Genomic DNA, 19,520 nt, shown 5'->3' on the forward strand with positions numbered 1-19,520 from the left:
ACTTTTTACTGAGATATTATTGATTCACTTCCAATGAATTATTGTGTAATGTAGATTCACATCCAAGATTTATTCCCACTGCATTTAGACATCATCGTGTTTGGGACAAGTAAAGGAAAAGTGCAAATGATGTTCATGATGTCTACTTAAATCATGCTCATCCGACCTTTTCTTCCTCTTCCATTCTATTTAAAGATCTCACTGTGTCTATTTAGTGCTGAATTGGTTGTGTTAGTGCAGCCAATAGGAAACCATTGCATTAATTTACACTCGAGTGAAAGTAGATATTGATGAGATGACACGCGCATGGTGGAAGGTTTTAGTGGCGGGGGTGCTGAGATAGAGCAGATAATGCTTTGGAAGTGGAAGTAAATGATCTTTGTTTTGGAGAAGAGACTTTGAAAACACTTCCTCACTTTTGAGTTCCAGCACACTTGAAAGGATGGACTATATTTAATTAACCATCTTAATTATATTTTGTAACTGTACATGGATCCCTAAATATCCTTGCTCTTCCATGACTGATGGTCCCCCACCATTTAGTAAGTAGGTGAATACCTGACGTTATGATTTTGGTCTTGCCGGTGAAGATTGCTGGAGGTCAGTGTTTGGTGCTATTGAAGACAGTGTTGTGAGGTGTTGCAGATTGAGAAAAAGTCTTGCATTTGTGTTGCCATAATTTTGAAAAATGAATTCATAGAACATAGAACGATACAGCGCAGTACAGGCCCTTCGGCCCACGATGTTGCACCGAAACAAAAGCAATCTAACCTACACTATGCCATTATCATCCATATGTTTATCCAATAAACTTTTAAATGCCCTCAACGTTGGCGAGTTCACTACTGTTGCAGGTAGGGCATTCCACAGCCTCACCACTCTTTGCGTAAAGAACCTACCTCTGACCTCTGTCCTATATCTATTACCCCTCAGTTTAAAGCTATGTCCCCTCGTGCTAGCCATTTCTATCCGCGGGAGAAGGCTCTCACTGTCCACCCTATCTAACCCCCTGATCATTTTGTATGCCTCTATTAAGTCTCCTCTTAACCTTCTTCTCTCTAACGAAAACAACCTCAAGTCCATCAGCCTTTCCTCCTAAGATTTTCCCTCCATACCCGGCAACATCCTGGTAAATCGCCTCTGCACCCGCTCCAAAGCTTCCACGTCCTTCCTATAATGCGGTGACCAGAACTGTACGCAATACTCCAAATGCGGCTGTACCAGAGTTTTGTACAGCTGCAACATGACCTCATGACTCCGGAACTCAATCCCTCTACCAATAAAGGCCAACACTCCATAGGCCTTCTTCAAAACCCTTTCAACCTGGGTGGCAACTTTCAGCGATCTATGTACATGGACACCTAGATCCCTCTGCTCATCCACACTTCCAAGAACTTTACCATAAGCCAAATATTCCGCATTCCAAAACGGTCACTTGATAGTATGCACAATTTAGTTGTGGCTATTCCTTCACATATTAAATATTGCAAGAAAAATCCTGTTGGAGATTTTGGAGTTTTGTAATAATCCGATCATTTTCTTATGGATTTTCTGTGTAGGGATAAACTGTGGTAACCCAGGGGATATTCTGAATGGATATTACACCGCACCAAATCAGACAGTTGGAAATAAAGTTACTTTTCATTGTGACATCGGGTGAGTATTCAGTATAGAAATTAGTAAAACATTTTGGCGAAGCAAGATTTTGTATTAATGTTGTGATTAAGGTAATTTCAGATGCCGTCTCTTGTGCTTCACATTTCTGGTAATAGCTCCATGTGTGACTGAGGCTCTAACCTAAACTGACATTTTCTTTTTCAACTTTGTGCTGATCAAGGTCACAAATGTCAATGGTTGTATAGGAAAATTAATGAAAAAATGGAAATGCTGAATATGTTAATGATCTCAAATCCCATACCACAGAATTCTCCCCTCCCACTTGATGGCAAGCAGGGGCATAGAATCTAATGAGAACTAAAAAGTCAGAAACCTGCTGGCGTAAAATCGCGTTGCCATTCTCCCAATGGTGGGTTAATGGCGGGTTGGTCTTCCCATTGGCTGCTGGCAATTTGCATTCATTTGCATCTCATGAATGCTAAGTGAAACAGCTGCCCGCCAGCGTCCCATTAAGCCTTCCAATCTTGCCTCACGTAGTGGGAAATGATGGTTGTCTAAAACCTGACTGATAAAGAGTGGTGGGCACAATGCGGTCCTTAGTTCACAAGACACTTTGAGGTGAGTGCAACAAAGTTTTTCTGTCATAGTGCTGCGCTGCTCCTGATGCATTGTTCACCATTCTGCCGGGCAGACCGTTTCCTGCCCTCCATCTCCATGGAGACTGTAATTACTGCGGGACACATGCAAACTTCGCAACAAAGGTCTGAAGTTTGACAGGGGCTGGGAAATGAAGTGAAGCCGAGGGCGGGAGAGGTTGTGGCCTAATGAAGACACAGGGGGAGCGAGGAGGGTAAGGGTGAGGGCTCACAATGGCAGATAGAGGGACACGGAGGTGGATGAAGAAGAAGATCAACGGAAGGCAGAGGGGAGACTAAGGGGCGGGAAGCTGGACCTCAGTGAACCTGCATGAAAAGCTCACAAACAAGGAGTCTTTCGGGTCCAACCTTACAGGACCCCCACCCTTCACCCCCATTGTGGGAAGGATCACTTTTTAGCAAATCTGCATATTAGAGTGAAGCTGCTAGTCTCACTCTAATATGCACTCCCATGATCTAACCAAGGGATCTTGGAGATCTCAGCAAGTGCGGTTCAGTGCTGGTCTCCACAAATGGGGACCAGATAGAACGGCACCCGTGGGAATCTCCCAGGTGATCATAGGCCTCCAGGTTTTGGCCTCTGGGCAGAGTGATACCCTGGCACTGACAGCCTGGAAAACTGGCACTGCCACCTGGATGCCTGACTGGCACTGCCAAGATGCCCAGGTGGCATTTCCAGTTGGTAGGAGCATGGCCAGGATGCCAGTCTGGCGTTTCTCTCATGCTGTGGGCTGTACCCATAGGTGTCCTGTGTGGGTTCAGGAGGACCCTCTTATCAGTCAGTTTGCAGGGGTTAGGGGGTCACGTTGGGGATCGAAATATCGGGACATCATTTAAAAATGCGTCCTGACCTCTCCCTGCACTGAGGAGCATAGCTTCTCGGTGCAGAAAATGGGACTAAGTGCGGCCTCGGTCGCACATTCCCTGCTGAGACTCCCAAACTATCCGAATGGCCATTCGATAGCGTGGTGTTTCTTGGCGCTCAGTGCTATGGGACTCTGTTCCCATTCGGGTAGAACGTATCCTAGGTATTGACGCCGGTACTGAATTGCGTGTGGTTTGCGTTTCCATTGGGGGCGCTATTTGTGGATCAATTCAGGGCATGGTAATGGGCCAAGCGATTCCCGATCCAGTGGGCCAGAGTTAGCACCAAAGAGCCTGGCAGCTGGTGCTGTTTTTAAGCACTCACACACTCACTGCAGCCAACAGGATGGATCAGAGAAGCCCTGCTCCATGAGGTCCAGAGACTGAGGTGGACCCACAGTTCCATGTCAATGAGGAGCAGAGGGACATCCTCTTCACCAACATGGGCTGCTGATTCAAGCCTGCTCTCCTGAAACCCTTCCTGGGAAGTGGTGGCAAAAGCAGTCAGTGCTGCCAGTCTCACCAGGAGGACACAGTTGGTGATACGGAGTGGTGGAGGGGGGTCACTGGTGAGACCGCTGCCCTGGGGCAGTGTTTAATAATAATAATAATAATAATCGCTTATTGTCACAAGTAGTCTTCAATGAAGTTACTGTGAAAATACCCTAGTCGCCACATTCCGACGCCTGTTCGGGGAGGCCGGTACCGGAATTGAACGCGCGCTGCTGGCATTGTTCTGCATTACAAGCCAGCTGTTTAGCTCACTGTGCTAAACCAACCCCTAATTCTGAGGAGTGCCAGCACCTGCTGGGCTCCTGATCAATCTTGGCCCTTGATGATATAGTTGGGTTATGAGGGTGTCCAGGGGGCAGCCTGGGTGGGCTCCCAGATGACCAGAGGCCTTCTGAGCATTTAAAGGACGCAGGCAGCACTCAGCAGTGTGAGCAGCCAGGAGTCTGTAAGTAGCACCAAAGTGGCGCGTTTAAAAGACAGACTGCAGCAATGGCGACCTGAGCCAGGTTACTCTGATCCTGAGGGGAACACTCCAAGTCCACAGACTTGGTATCACGTCACTACCCGCTACTGCCCCTGGCCCGGGCAGCCATTTCCCAGCAAGCCCAACAGTTTTCAATGGATTTTCATGCCAATTTGATAGAGCTATCTCTCTGTGGACCTTTAGGTTTCTAAACTGGTCAGCACACTAACATTTTCAAAATTAACTTGCAGGTTACTAATTCAGGTGGTTATCTTCTTTTTGGCTAGATACAAAATGGTGGGTAGAGACTATCTGCGATGTACAGCTGGGGGATGGGATGGTGAGGTTCCATCCTGTGAACGTAAGTTAGATTTCCCTGTTTTGTACTGTGACTGACTTGCTTTCTTTTACCAAATGAATGAGTCAGCTGTCATGATATGCAAACATGCAACCAATGAACACTCAGAATAGGACACAACTAATGGGCAGTCAGGACACTCAGAGGTGGCATCACCACAAGGAGGCATGACATAAATACTATAAAAGGGATGAGGCACTCACACCCTGCCTCTTTCCACAGACAGACATCTAGAGAGTTAGACAGAGTTGATCAGCAGCATCACACCCCAGCACGTGGCTTAGAGCAAGCTGGTACAGTTAGACTGAGTTACTACAGTTAGATTAGCAGAGAGTCAAACTCATTTGAGAACTGTATTAATTGCTCAATAAACACGTTGAACTCATTTCAGAGTCTGGAGCCTTTAGTTAAGACTGCTTCAAGTGGCAGCCTGTGTTATTTGAAGCAGCATAACACAACATCAGCCAGCAGTGAATTGCTTTGTAGGGTTGGTTCACAATTAGTTTTTCTTCCCTATGGCATTCTAACATCTTCTACCTTGGAATTGTGACTTCTTGGGGTGAGAGTAAACAAGTTGGGCAGGCAACCAATGAACACTCAGAATAGGACACAACCAATGGGCAGTCAGGACACTCAGAGGTGGCATCACCACAAGGGGGCATGACATAAACACTATAAAAGGGATGAGGCACTGTGATAAAGCCAGGGGAGTCCAACAAGCTTCTTAAAAGTCCTTTATTTCAGCAACAGCATCATACATACACAGGGCCCGGTTCCCTTTCACCGGGTCCTCATTCCTTTTTAGCTGGCTCTACAGCTGCCTGCCTTTTATGCTAGTGCTCGGTTAACTCAGTCCAATTGAACACAGGGAACAATCATCCCCAGGTGGATGAGTCCTGTGCAGGTTATTACAGGCACTCACACCCTGCCTCTTTCCACAGACAGACATCTAGAGAGTTAGACATGGTTGATCAGCAACATCACACCCCAGCACGTGGCTTAGAGCAAGCTGGTACAGTTAGACTGAGTTACTACAGTTAGATTAGCAGAGAGACAAACTCATTTGAGAACTGTGTTAATAGTTCAATAAACACGTTGAACTCATTTCAGAGTCTGGAGCATCCTTTAGTTAAGACTGCATCAAGTAGCAGCCTGTGTTATCCGAAGCAGCATAACACAACATGATACTAGGACTGTTCAATCTATTTAGTTCAACTCAGCAAGATCCGTGACAACCAGCTACTGCATACAGACTCAATGGACAAGATTCAGGCTGCTCATCAGCTCAGGACCACCGGCAATCTTAGTGCCAACTGGCGATCATTCAAGCAGAAATTTCAACTATACATGGAAGCATCCAACCTCAATGGCACGATCGATGCGCAGAAGATAGCTCTTCGACTCACCACTGCGGGTGACCATGCGATAGAGATCTTCAACTCCTTTCACTTTTCCGAAGGGCAGGACAAAACGAAGTACCAAACCATCCTGGACAAATTCAACAGCCACTGCGAGGTGGACACCAACGAAATCTTTGAGCGCTACATCTTCAAGCAGAGGATGCAAGGTAAAGACGAATCCTTCACCTCCTATCTAACTAACCTTAGACTGCTAGCGCAATCCTGCAACTTTGGTGATATCACTGACTCCATGATCAGAGACCAAATCGTTTTTGGAGTCCACTCTGATCCTCTGCGAGAGCAATTATTGAAAATCAAGTACATGACCCTGCCAGTCGCTATTGAAATGTGTACTGTGCATGAGCACTCTAAAAATCGCTATTCAAAACGGCAGAAAGTGAAAAACAAGGTGGAGAGTGTTCAGGCCATCTCCCGGATGCAGCGCCTCCACATTGGTGAAAGGGGCCCTTTCGCGCCCTCTTCCCGGGCCCGATGCATGTGCAATGCGATTGGGAAGACGAAACGGCCGAAAACTGCACTGCATAGGTGCAGACGTCCGAGAACCGCACCGCGCATGCACAACGACGCACTGAGCGTCATGACGTGTGCGAACTGCGGCACCGCCCATTTTTTAAAAAACTGCCCTGCAAGAGGCAGTTAAAACTGTGGGAAAACAAACCACTATGCAGCCCTGTGCAGATCTGCACCACTAGTCAGGAGCGAGCGCTCCCAATTCAGACAGCGGCACATCGGAAGTGTGCAACAGCGAATGCACGACTCTGATCCAGGCAGTGCCATGGATCCAGATGATGAATACCTGGACATCACTTACCGAGTGGGCATTATTACAAAGTGCAAATACGCCACACCGGACACATCGCAAATCCAATCAATCCTGGCTGTGGACTCCGAGGACGAATGGCATGCAGTGATGAAGGTCAACCACTGCCCCATCCGGTTCAAACTGGATACAGGTGCCTCCGCCAACCTGATTTCGCAGGTGGACTTCAAGAGAATCAAGAAGCCACCCACATTCCTTCCAGCTGCCTGCAAACTCCTGGATTACAATGGAAACGCAATCAAGGCACTGGGGTCCTACCATCTGCAGGTGTCCAGCCGACACACACAAGCAAGCTTACGCTTCGTGATTGTTAAACCAGGCAGGGCGTCCCTGCTAGGTGCGCACGCCTGCAAACAACTGAACCTCATTCAAAGGGTCTACACCACGACGTCGTCCCATTCAGATCTTCAGGCCAGCATTGACGCCATCCTAACCCAGTACCCAGATGTATTTAGCGGGATGGGCATGCTGCCGTACGAGTACAAGATTCTACTGCGGCCTGATGCCAAGCCAGTGGTCCATGCACCACAACGAGTCCCTGCTCCCCTGAGAGAGCGCCTGAAGGCAGACCTCACGAGTCTACAACAAAAAGGCATCATCTCCAAGGTCACTGAACCGACCGACTGGGTCAGCTCGATGGTGTGCGTAAAGAAGCCTTTGGGGGACCTGCGCATCTGCATTGACACCAAGGATCTAAACAAAAATATTATGCGGGAACATTACCCATCCCGAAGAGGGAAGAAAGCACGAGTGAGATGGCACACGCGCGCTTCTTCACAAAATTGGACGCATCCCAAGGATTTTGGCAAATCCAACTAGAAGAATCCAGCAGAAGGCTCTGCACCTTCAACACGCCTTTTGGCAGATTCTGCTACAACCGAATGCCATTTGGCATCATCTCGGCATCAGAGATTTTCCATCGCATCATGGAACAGATGATGGAGGGAACAGAAGGGGTTTGTGTCTACGTTGACGATATCATAATCTGGTCCACAACCCCAGAGGAACATGTGTCGCGACTCAAGAAAGTATTCCGACGCATACATGAACATGGCCTCAAGCTAAACAGGTCCAAGTGCTGTTTTGGAACATTCACGCTGAAGTTACTGGGCGATCAGATTTTGCAACACGGTGTGCGCCCGGACACAGACAAAATTAAAGCCATCGAGGCAATGAAAGTCCTCGAGGACAAGAAGGCAGTACTTCGCTTCCTGGGAATGGTCAATTTCCTTGGCAAGTTCATCCCGAATTTGGTCACACACACCACGGCCCTACGCATCCTGGTGAAAAGATCAACCGCCTTTGAGTGGAAGGCGGAGCACCGAACAGAGTGGCTGGACCTGAAAGCCAAACTCACCATTGAGCCTGTCCTTGCATTCTTTAACCCAGACCGAGAGACCAAGATATCCACAGATGCGAGTCAGGATGGCATTGGGGCGGTGTTGCTTCTAAGAGATGACACGTCATCCTGGGTACCAGTAGCATACGCGTCATGGGCAATGACACACACTGAGACCAGATATGCGCAGATTGAGAAGGAGTGTTTAGGTCTTCTCACCGGAACCTCAAATTTCATGATTATGTCTACGGCTTGCCAACATTTACTGTTGAGACGGATCATAGGCCTCTGGTCCACATCATCCAAAAGGACCTGAATGACATGACGCCTCATTTGCAGAGAATTCTGCTCAAACTCAGGAGGTATGATTTCAATTTGGTGCACACACCCGGCAAGGGGCTCATCATCGCTGATGCATTGTCCCGCTCCGTCAACTCACCCAGTAAACCACTCGAGATCATCCAGCACATTGAATTGCAGGTACAACTGTGTGCAAGCACTCTCCCAGCAACAGATGAGAAGTTTGTTCTCATCTGAGAAGAGATGGCCAAAGGCCCCCTGTTGCAGCGAGTCATCCACAACCTCAGCAATGGCTGGCAGAAAGGGCAATGCCCTCAATTCTACAATGTCAAGGATGACCTGACGCTGATCGACAGCATCCTGCTCAAGCTGAACAGGATAGTCATCCCGTTACGTCTCCAGAGCATGGTGCTGCGGCAGATTCATGAGGGACACCTGGGCGTAGAAAAGTGCAGACGCAGGGCCCGGCAAGCTGTGTACTGGCCCGGCATCAACCAGGACATCACGGACATGGTCCTGAACTGCGAAACCTGTCAGAGGTTCCAACCAGCGCAGTGCAAGGAGACGCTCCAACCACATGACTGAGAGACCTCTCTGTGGTCCAAGGTAAGCATTGACCTATTCCACGCGAATGGTCGCGACTATATCTTAATCATCGATTATTTTTCGAACTATCCTGAGGTGCTGAAGCTGCCAGACCTCACCTCACAGACCGTCATCAAAACGTGGAAAGAGACATTCTCACGGCATGGCATCCCGAACACCGGCATGAGCGACAATGGCCCGAGCTTCCACAGTCGAGAATGGTCCACGTTTGCCAAGAGCTACAATTTCAGGCATGTCACCTCCAGTCCACACTATCCACAGTCCAATGGCAAAGTCGAAAAAGGGGTGCACATCATTAAGCACCTCATCCGCAAGGCCTCGGACTCCGCTTCCGACATACACCTTGCACTACTTGCATACCGGGTGACTCCCTTGTCCACTGGCATGTCACCAGCTCAATTTCAGATGAACAGGGACCTGCGGACGACGCTTCAAGCCATACACCTGCCCAACCTTGATCACCTCCCGGTGCTGCAGAAGATGCAGCAGCTTTGCGACAGCCAGAAGCAGGGCTATGATGCACGTGCCACCGATCTGGACGTGCTAACCCCGGCAGACACAGTCAGGATCAAGATATCGGATGGTGGGTGGTCTGCCCCGGCTGTCGTTCTTCGACAGGCCGCGCCCAGATCCTATGTCACACGTATGGCTGATGGCTCCATTGAGCGAAGGAATCGAAGGGCACTGCGAAAAGTTGCTTGCCCACAACCACTTTCCCCTCTATTGTCACCTGTCGAATTGCCACCTGCAGACACCTCGAACCACGAGGCCGCCAGTCGTGCCTCCCACTCGCCTGTCAAGACACCGTCATCCCCTCCACCACCTCTCCGGCGGTCGACGAGGATCAGACGCAAGCCTCAGAGACTGGACTTATGAGCATTTGTGTTGTTTGTTCTGTTCTGTATTCCTCAGTCATTCACAAGAGATGGACACATTCACATGTATATACATCTAAAAAAACATTGAAAAATTGAAAAGAAAAATTGGGCAGGATTCTCTGGCCCCTCAGTCCCATGATTCTCAGCTGCCTGCCATTTGTTAGCGACAGGATTCTATCTTCCCGTCGCTTGTCAGTGGGATTCCCCATTGAAATCACCCCACACTGCCGCGAAACCCACTAGCGGCGGTGCGCTGCCAATGGGAAAAGTGAATTCCGATGACTGTAGAATTCCGGCCAATGTTTTGATTCAACATTGCACATTAAAGGAAAATAATGGCTTGCTTTTCTACTGCTGGGTGGGAATGCAGAGATGAGACATTTAGCACCTCCATGAATCCGGCCTAGGAAAGTAGCCCTGAAGTTTGAATTTTCATTCTTGGGGGAGAGGGTGGGGGTAAAATGGGACTTGGGCCCTCTACCCCCAGAACGCGAGTGGAGGCTGCCAGGTGCAGGTGTGGGTGGGACAGAAAGTTTTGAGAACATTAAAATAGCCTCCACCACTCCCCTAAGTCATTTGCCCTCACTATACCATTGCCCTGTCAATGACAAATGGCCATTCTTCAAATCAATCTTGCTCCCTGCAGCATCCTTTAATCTTCTATGTTCACATCAATGGCGCTGTTGAAGGAAGGAACTGAGCTTTGGAAGATTTGGGAGCTGCTACTTTTGGGGACATTGAGTTGGAAGGCAACGGTAATTGGGTCAAGAGATGCAGGAATAGGAAGTGGAAAATAAAGGAAAAGTGCAATTATCAATGGTCCATTGTCCCTTGTCTTCCTCTTCCATTCTTGTATTCAGAACCTACTTTTCCTTCACTGAATTCATAGTGTTAGTGCAGCGAATAGTTTTATTTCCAATAATTTAATTTACTCAACTGAAAGTAATAAATGTTGATAAGGTGACAAAGATGGTGTAAGATTTTAGTGATGGAGGAATGCTGTTGGGAAAAAGTCTTGCATATATGTTGCCACAGTTTTGATAAATTAATTTTAGAGTCGGAATAATTTGATATTGTGGGCAAATACGTAGTGGCTACTCATCTCATGTTGAACACTGTGAATTGCAGTAATTAAAACTCTTAGAAAATTTCGGACTTTGTCATTTCTATCTTCTCATTTTATTTTCAATGCAGCAATAACCTGTGGTAACCCTGGAGAGATTCTGAATGGATATTATAAGGCACCAAATAAAACAGTTGGAAATAAAGTTACTTTTTATTGTGACATTGGGTGAGTGTTCAGTATATAAATTACTGAAAAAGTTTGGTGAAGGACTACATTATTTTAATGTTATGATTAAGGTAATTGCAGATGACTATTCATCTCTCATTATTCACATTTCTAATGACAGTTCCCCATGTGAGTTGTAATTGAGCCTGATCCCTTCATTCTTCTGCTAACTTTCGTTTTGCAAAGCGATAAAGCTAGGTTAAGTGACTAGGCAAAATTATGGCAGATAGTGCATAATTTGGGAAAATGTTTGATTGGTTGATTTTTTAACCATGGGCTGGATTCTCCACAGCCCGCCACAGGTAGCAGAGTTCCCGATGTGGTAGAGGATCAAGTGTCGTTTAACAGTTCCCCCGCTGTTGGCAGTATCGAGAGTCGCGCGCCGCCAAGTGGGAGGATGCAAATAGATCGATTTGCATTCTGTTAATGGGCTGGGCACCAGATTCCCCACGCCTGTGTGATTTTCCGGTCCTCTGGGTCGGGATTTACGAGCCGAGAATTGATGCAGGTATTTCCCAGCGTGGTCCTGGCATGGTGGACCTCAGGGTTGGTCAAGGGGTAACTCTTTAAGGCAGTTTCCCCCAAAGTCCATCGGCGGGCACCCTCCCACCACAATGCAAATTCTACCCACCCCACCCCACCAGACCCCACCCACCAAAGACCTCTCCATAACAGAGACCCTCATTACAGAGACCCCCACCAGAATACCACCCAATACAGAGATCCCCATTACAGAGACCCCCAGCAGAAACACCCCCATTACAGAGACCCCCACCAGAAACCCTCATAAGAGAGACCCCCCGTCACAGAGACTCCCAGCAGAGCCCCTGCCATAACAGAGACCCCTGTCAGGAAGATAGAGAGCAGTCCTGACAAAGACAGTGAAAAAACTCACTGCTTTAAAATTCACCTGTGCAATAAATCTGCTGGCTCAGGCAGAGAAAGCAGCATCTGTCGGTTCCTAGAAAACAAAAACAACATCAGCTAGCTTTAAGCACCCTCAGATCTTTGATCTGTAAAGCTTTCATTCACATCAATGGGAATTGATTTTATCAGGCTTTGATTGACAGCTTGCATAAAACAAGCTGTCTGGATTATTTAATTTCATTTCCCTTCATTCACGCTTGAATAGATCTCAAATATCTTGCTGTGTAACCAACTGTAATGTTTATAAAATTTAGCTCTTGGACCATATCAAAAGCAGTTAAGTGCTTTCTGTACAGAAAAAGAGGAAATGAGAGGACTTAGCTGTGCGGTCCCAAAGCTGGCAGTCATAGCCAGAAGTTTGTAAAGATTGGGGTTAGTTTCACAGCTGGGTACTTGAGATACATTCAAGCTGAAAGGAAATGAAATTAAATAATCCAGATAGCTGGCTGTGTGCAAGCTGTCAACCACAGTCTAGTAAAACCAATTCTTATTGATGTGGATGAAAGCCTTTCAGGTCAAAGATCTGACGACTGAGTTTTACAGCAATGATTTTTTTCACTGTCTCTGTCAGGACTGCCCTCTAATTTACAGGCAGGAGTCTTTGTAATAAGGGTCTCTGGTGGTGAGTTGATGGGGATTGGGCCACCCTCATACTGTGGGGTGCATGACCCAGCAAATCCCATAGTTGCGGGGGGAGGCGGATTTGAGGTCCGGGAGAGAGGGGGGCCAGCTATCAGACCTTGCTATCAGGCCGCCTGCTCAAAATGACCCGTGGCATCAAGTTCAAAGTGGTCTGTTTGCGGTGTGCACAACTGCATGGTTGCCTTGCCGGTTGCGGCAATGGTGCTCCGTGCCCGTCGACCCCGACCCCACAGCCCACCTCCTGGCCACCCCCCAACTATTCCCCCCCAGCCCTGGCAGAAGTCTCACAGCCAGCGGCACAACTGTCAGCAAACATTGGCTATGTTGGACACTTGCCATATCCCCTCTCTCTCCCACAGCAGCTGCCATGCCGGTTTCACGATTTGTAAAAGCACAAGTGACCCACGTCGTCAGGAATTTTGCCTATCGGAGGCGGAGAATCACAGAGAGCCTGGCGAGTACCAGGTCGGGCCCGCTAATGATATGCAAACAGTGCCTACTGTAGATGCGGGGTGAGATGCATTGATGCCATTTTTGAGGTAACGGAGAATCGCAAATTAGTGTCAAGTCAGGACTGCCGTGATTTTGGCGTCGGAAACTATTCTCCGCGAATCGCATTTCACAATCTTGACGTTTGCTAACGGAGAATCCAGCCCCATTATCTCCCAAAAGGAGAATTCAGCCCATTTGTCTTTGGTAGTTCAATAGCTTTTTCCTCTGTACCTCTTAGAATCCCTACTGGGTCAGTACACTGACTTCTCTAGTTAATTTTCAAATGATTGATGATGTCTTGTTTTTGTAGATACAAAATGCTGGGTAGAGACTATCGGGAATGTACAGCTGAGGGTTGGGATGGCGACTTTCCATCCTGCAAATGTGAGTTAGATTTCCCTCTTTTGTAAAGTGAGCAACTTACCTTTCAAATGATAGTGCCCTCTTCAGTGTATTTTCCTAGAGTTTTCATTTATAACCGTGTTTTCTTCACTGCAGTATTTTGACATTGGGCGAGATTCTCTGGCCTCCCCGCAGAATGTTTCTCAGCATCAGGAGGTGGCCCGCTTTGACTGGTTGTGGGGTCTTCTGGTCCCACCGCTGTCAATGGGATTTCCCATTGAATCCACCCCATGCTGCCAGAGAAACCGTGGCGGGTGCGCTCCTTCGGCGGGTTTGTCCCTGAACAGCTGGAAGATCTTGCCCATCCTCCAGTTCGGAGTTCTGTCTCCATGGAATGGGGAAGGAAACAACTATTCAATGTTTTAGCATTGCATAGGGAAGGAAAATAACGCATGAAGAGAAAATGGTCATTTTTCAAATCAATCCTGTTCGTTAGAGAACATTTCTATCTGCTGCCCAACTGCAAATGTTAATACTGAAGCAAGGGGCTGAGTTTTGATGGGTGATTGACAATTTAGAAGATGTTAACTTTAGTGATTGGAAATTGTAGTTTTGGCCATGAAAAATCAAGGAAGTGAAAGTGACAGGAAAAGGAAAACTGAAAGCAATGTTAATGTTCCATAATTAAATATTGCTCATACTCCCCTTTCTTTTGCATTCTCATTTTATTCTGCATCAAGTTCCATATTTGTGCCCAACTGAATGAGCTGTGTTAGTGCAGCAGATGTTGCATTAATTTACTGATCAAGCTTGAGGGAAAATAATAGTTTTAGAGGAGGTGAAACATTTTGATGAAAGATTTTATTGTTTGTGATGGTGAGGTAGAACAGACAATGCTTTGGAAACAGAACAGTCTTTGTGATGTATATGAGAATGGGAATCACTCCTTCACTGTGATCTAGCTCCTTCCTCTTAATAGTCCCTCAGGATTGAGGATGATGTACTTCCACTCTGGCTGGATGAGTTCTGAGATGACTGATAAATCCAATATACAGTCTGCTCAATGCCACATGTGGGGCAGGTGGTGCTTGCAAGGACGGGTAAATGAGTTGTGAGGTTTTACGCTCTCCAAGAAACCTTGGGTGGGATTCTCCACCCCGCCGCACCACATTTCTGCTTCACCCCGCCGGCAGGATGCTCCATTATGCCGGCCGGTAAATGGGGTTTCCCATTGTGGGGCAGCCCCACGCCATCGGGAAACCCCCGGGCTGCCGGCAAAACGGAGCATCCCGCCGGCAGAGAATTCAGCCCCTTGACTTGGCCTCTATGTGTTCCAGATAAAGTCTTGCAATGTCTCCAGGTGGCACGGTGGCTTGGTGGCACAGTGGTTAGCACTGTTGCCTCAGCGCCAGGAACCCGGGTTCAATTCTGGCCTTGGGTGACTATGTGGAGTTTGCACTTTCTCCTCTTGTTTGCATGGGTTTCCTCTGAGTGCTCCTGTTTCCACCCACTGTCCAAAGCTGTGCGGGTAAGGTGGATTGGCCATGCTAAATTGTCTCTTTAGTGTCTAAAGGTCAGGTGGAGTTACAGGGATAGGGTGGGCCTGGGTTAAGGTGCTCTTTCAGAGGTTTGTGACATATTCAATAGGCTGAACGGCCTCCTTCTGCACTGAAGAGATTCTATCATTCCAGTGTATCCCTGAATGAACCTTCCGTATTTTGGTTGATCACAGACCAGGGACCTCCACCATCTGTGGGTGCGTTTGACTTCTTCAGTGATGCTTTGAGGCCATTCCGAAAGCGTTTCTGTAGTCTTCCTGGGCGTCTCCTGCCACAATAGCATTCCAAGTAGAGTAGTTGCTTCAAGAGTATGGTACCAGGCATACAAATATCATATCCTGTCCAGAGGAGTTGGTTTTGTGTGATTAGCACTTCAGTGCTGGACAACTCTAACTGTTTTGAAAATTGGATTCCAAAGCTAAGGTCACTCAATATTCTCTGAAATTGTGTTGTCGCTTGTTATCTTCATGTTAAAGATCTGGAATTACAATGAGAGAACTGTCGGAGTGTTTGGAGTTTTGTCACATTTGTACTTTTTCTTATTTTATTTTCTGTGTAGCAATAAACTGTGGTGATCCTGCGGCGATTCTGAATGGATATTATATCACACCAAATAAGACAGTTGGAAATAAAGTTATCTTTTATTGTGACATTGGGTGAGGATTCACTATGTAAATTGCTGAACAATTTTGGTGAAAGACTATGCTATTTTAATGTTAATAACCACAAGACATTTTGAGATAACCATCTCTTGTTCTTCAAATTGCTGATAACAGCTCTCCATGTGGGCTGTAAATGATGCTTCCAATTTAGTGTTGAACTCACAATTTTTAAAGAAGATTTTATATTGATCACGGCCAGGGAATTTCAAGCTGGGTTAGGAATGTTAATGGAAAGGTGGAAATTTTAAATGTGTCATTGATGCCTTGACCAATGAACAAAAATTAACATAAGATGACTGTACCCGCTCCTCCTTCAAAATACCTAATTTGTATTGTCATTTCTTTGCAAACTATACCGGTTTCCCAAAAAACATGGTTTGATATTCTTTCTCTAGATACAAAATGGTGGGTAATGATTATCTGCAATGTACAGCTGACGGATGGGATGGCAAGGTTCCAACCTGTGAACGTAAGTTATGTTTCCCTGTTTTACAATGTCTTGCATTATCTGTGTCAAATGATTGAGCAATTTTTCAATTAATTGTCCTGTAGTGTGGGTTCATATCCAAGTTATCTGCCCTGCAGTATTGTGACATCCTCGAGCATGGAGTTCTGTTTTGTTTTAGAATGGGCCCAATAAATTCCCCATTGCTTTTATTTGACACTATATTTAAGGAACATAACTTGTGAAATGAGAAATGACCATACATCAAATCAATCCTGCTCCTTGCAGAAGAATTTAAACATCTGCCCTGGTGCAAATGGTAATATTGGAATAAAGAACCATGGTTTTGGTGGATGATGAAAAGTTGAGGATGTGCTAATTTTAGTAGAGTTGTAGATAACAGGAAATGGTGCCCTGAGCCATGGGAGATTGAGGAGGAAGATGTGGAAAATAAAGGAAAAAGCAATCTATGTTTGTGGTCGATATTTAAATCAGGCTCTTTCTCGCTTCTGTTCTTCTTCCATTTTTGTTCCAAGTTCCAATTGGATCTGTGTCCGTGCCTGACTGACTTAGCTATGTTAATACAACCCATAGGAAATTGTTGCTTTAATTTGTTGCTCAAGCTTGAGTGAAACTAATAGATATTCATGAGGTGACGAAAACACGGTGGAAGATTTTAATGGAAGTGGCGCTCAGGTACAAAGAACAAAGAAAAGTACAGCACAGGAACAGGCCCTTTGGCCCTCCAAGCCCATGCCGACCATGCTGCCCGTCTAAACTAAAATCTTCTACACTTCCTTGGTCCGTATCCCTCTAATCCCATCCTATTTATGTATTTGTCAAGACATCTTAATTAAAGGGAACCCCCACAGAGACCCCTAACTGAAGGAGACCCCCAGCAGTCCCCTAAATGGAGGAGGCCCCACCCAGAGACCTCCTCACTGAAGAGACCCCCGAGACCTCCTAACTAATGGGACCCCTCAGAGATCCTCTAACTACAGGAACCCCCCCTCCCAACAGACCTCTGCCCAGAAAAGAGACCCTAGTCTGGAAGCTAGAGAACAGTCCAGACAGTGGCGCTCATCTAGGCATACACCTGCTGACTCAGACATAGGAACCACCACATGTCCATTCCTGGAAGAGAAAAGCATGCCTGTATTTAAACCCCTCAGCTATTTTAGTGCAAAGCCATTCATTATTTCTGGTAGTGGGCTGTGATTGACAGCTTCCATAAACACAGGTGCCAGCCTGGCTTCATTCATCTTCCTTCATGAATGAGTAACGTTTACAAGCATCAACCACTTCAAAGAAAGTTAAACGCTGTGAATTTCCAGCTCAGCATTTCAAGATCACTCAAGCCTGAACATGGGACTGATTGGAATGCCCTGAACTCGCTTTGATGACCCTCCGGTCGTCGTCATGAACCCTCCCAATGACCACATTTCCTCTGCCAGAATCCCACCCCAATCATCTGTGTTCAGGGATTTTGCTGAGGTTATCAGGCTGGGCCTCAGAGCATGACCAGCAGCAGCCATTGCTCTCGGTGACGATAGGGCAATTGAGAACTGCTGGCCTCTATTCGCTAAAAGCTGTCAAGGTTGTTATTTCCAGCCTCCTGTAGGCTTGACATATGGAAGGCCCAACATTGGCCAGTGAAGTGCCTGAGGGCAATTAAACTGCATCAGACCTTCCCAAAGGCCCCCAACAATTCAGCAACTGGTGCCAGGGGAATCACCATTGCAGACAGTAAATCCCCGCCATAATGTTTTGGATTGCTTGTGAAGATTGATGTTGTTGAATACAGAGACTAGCTACTGTGAGATATCGTGGATTTTGAGAAAACCCTGCATATATAGTGCATAATTAGCCATGATTGAATGGTGGAGTGGACTCGATGGGCCGAATGGCCTTACTTCCGCTCCTATGTCTTATGGTCTTATAATTCTGAAAAAGAAATTCCAAATTTAAGTTAACCTGATATTCTGGCCAATTGTGTAGTAGCATTTCATATTCATATTAAATATACGTGAATGGCAATGAAAAGACTGTTGGGGATTTGGGTTTTTTGTCCCATTTCTAACTTTTCTGACTTCATTCTCTGTACAGCAATAACCTGTGGTTACCCTGGGGCAATAATGAATGGATATTATAAGGCACCAAATTGGACAGTTGGAAATAAGGTTACTTTTTATTGTGACATTGGGTGAGTAGTCAGTATATAAATCATTGGATGATTTTGGCGTGGAACTATATTGTTGTAATGTTGTGAGTAAGGCAAATGACCACACTCAGTCAGCAAGGGTGGAATCTTCCCCTCCCGCCATCGGTGAGAATCGTGGTGGGCACTGGCGGAACATGTGGCGGGAGTCCAAAGGGATGTTTCCCCTGTGCTTTCCATATGTTTATGGTTGGTTAATGGTGGGTCTCCTTTCCTACCGAAGATCACCAGGAACCCACTTTACACCTTATAAATGCTTATTACCAGGCCGATAGACTGGTATCTTGAGGCATCATCAAATCTCTCTCCTGCCAGAGGGAATATACGCTGTTCAGTTACCAGGTTTAACAAACGTGGCACACATCAGGCAAGGGAGACTTATTGGATTTACTAGTCAGTCAACGCTGCCTGAACCATTGGTGTGGATTACAGGGAATGGTGTGCAAGAGACATGGGGGGGGGGGGGGGGGGGGGGTTTGAAGGCTCCAGGAGAGGTAGTGGGTAAAGGCTCAGAGAGAGAGGGATTGAAGGCATGAAGGGAGGGGTGGGTGCGAGTGGGCAATGGGGTCGTGAGCGGACGAGGGAGGGTGTGAGCAGGGAGGGTGAGTGTGAGTGGGGAACAGGGGTGTGAGTGTGGAAGGAGTGAGTCTGAGCGGAGAATGGGGAAGTGAATATGTGAGAGGGGTGTGAGCTGAGAAAGGAGGGTGTGAATGGTAGGGGGGGATGAGCATGGAAAGGGGCACATGAATGGTAGGGAGGGTGAATGGGGAAAGGGGGTGTGCGCAGGCAAAGGGGTGGTGTGAATGGTAGGGGTAGTGAGCAGGGAAAGGGTGTGTGTGAGCAGGCACAGGTGTCAGCGGGGAAGGGGGAATGTTTTATAGGGATGGATCATTGGAGTCAATAGTGGAGTCGGAGGAGGGGCAGGAACTGACAGTATTGATGGAAAAAGGATGGGCACAGTGAGAGGGGGAAGTGGGGTGTGGTAGGTTGAGAAGGTCAGGGTGGGGTACAGCTGGTGAAATTCTCATTGGATGGGTCATTGAGGGGGACAAGAATGGTGGCACAGATAATTGGACTGGGCATGATCATGGTGGGCATGGGTGCTGT

General features: G+C 46.9%; 1 protein-coding gene across 1 annotated transcript in view; it reads left to right on the plus strand.

Annotated features, from left to right (window-relative positions):
- LOC140393808 (sushi, von Willebrand factor type A, EGF and pentraxin domain-containing protein 1-like) overlaps window positions 1-19,520 on the plus strand; it is a 145,950-nt gene that overhangs the window by 66,187 nt on the left and 60,243 nt on the right. The window contains exons 29-35 of the mRNA XM_072480270.1: window positions 1,560-1,656; window positions 4,401-4,474; window positions 11,030-11,126; window positions 13,498-13,571; window positions 15,648-15,744; window positions 16,146-16,219; window positions 18,302-18,398. Of these exons, the coding sequence (XP_072336371.1) occupies window positions 1,560-1,656; window positions 4,401-4,474; window positions 11,030-11,126; window positions 13,498-13,571; window positions 15,648-15,744; window positions 16,146-16,219; window positions 18,302-18,398 (610 nt within the window). The remainder of the gene's footprint in view (window positions 1-1,559; window positions 1,657-4,400; window positions 4,475-11,029; window positions 11,127-13,497; window positions 13,572-15,647; window positions 15,745-16,145; window positions 16,220-18,301; window positions 18,399-19,520) is intronic.

Source organism: Scyliorhinus torazame, chromosome 17 (assembly GCF_047496885.1).
Source record: "Scyliorhinus torazame isolate Kashiwa2021f chromosome 17, sScyTor2.1, whole genome shotgun sequence".
In the NCBI taxonomy this organism is placed as follows: Eukaryota; Metazoa; Chordata; class Chondrichthyes; order Carcharhiniformes; family Scyliorhinidae; genus Scyliorhinus; species Scyliorhinus torazame.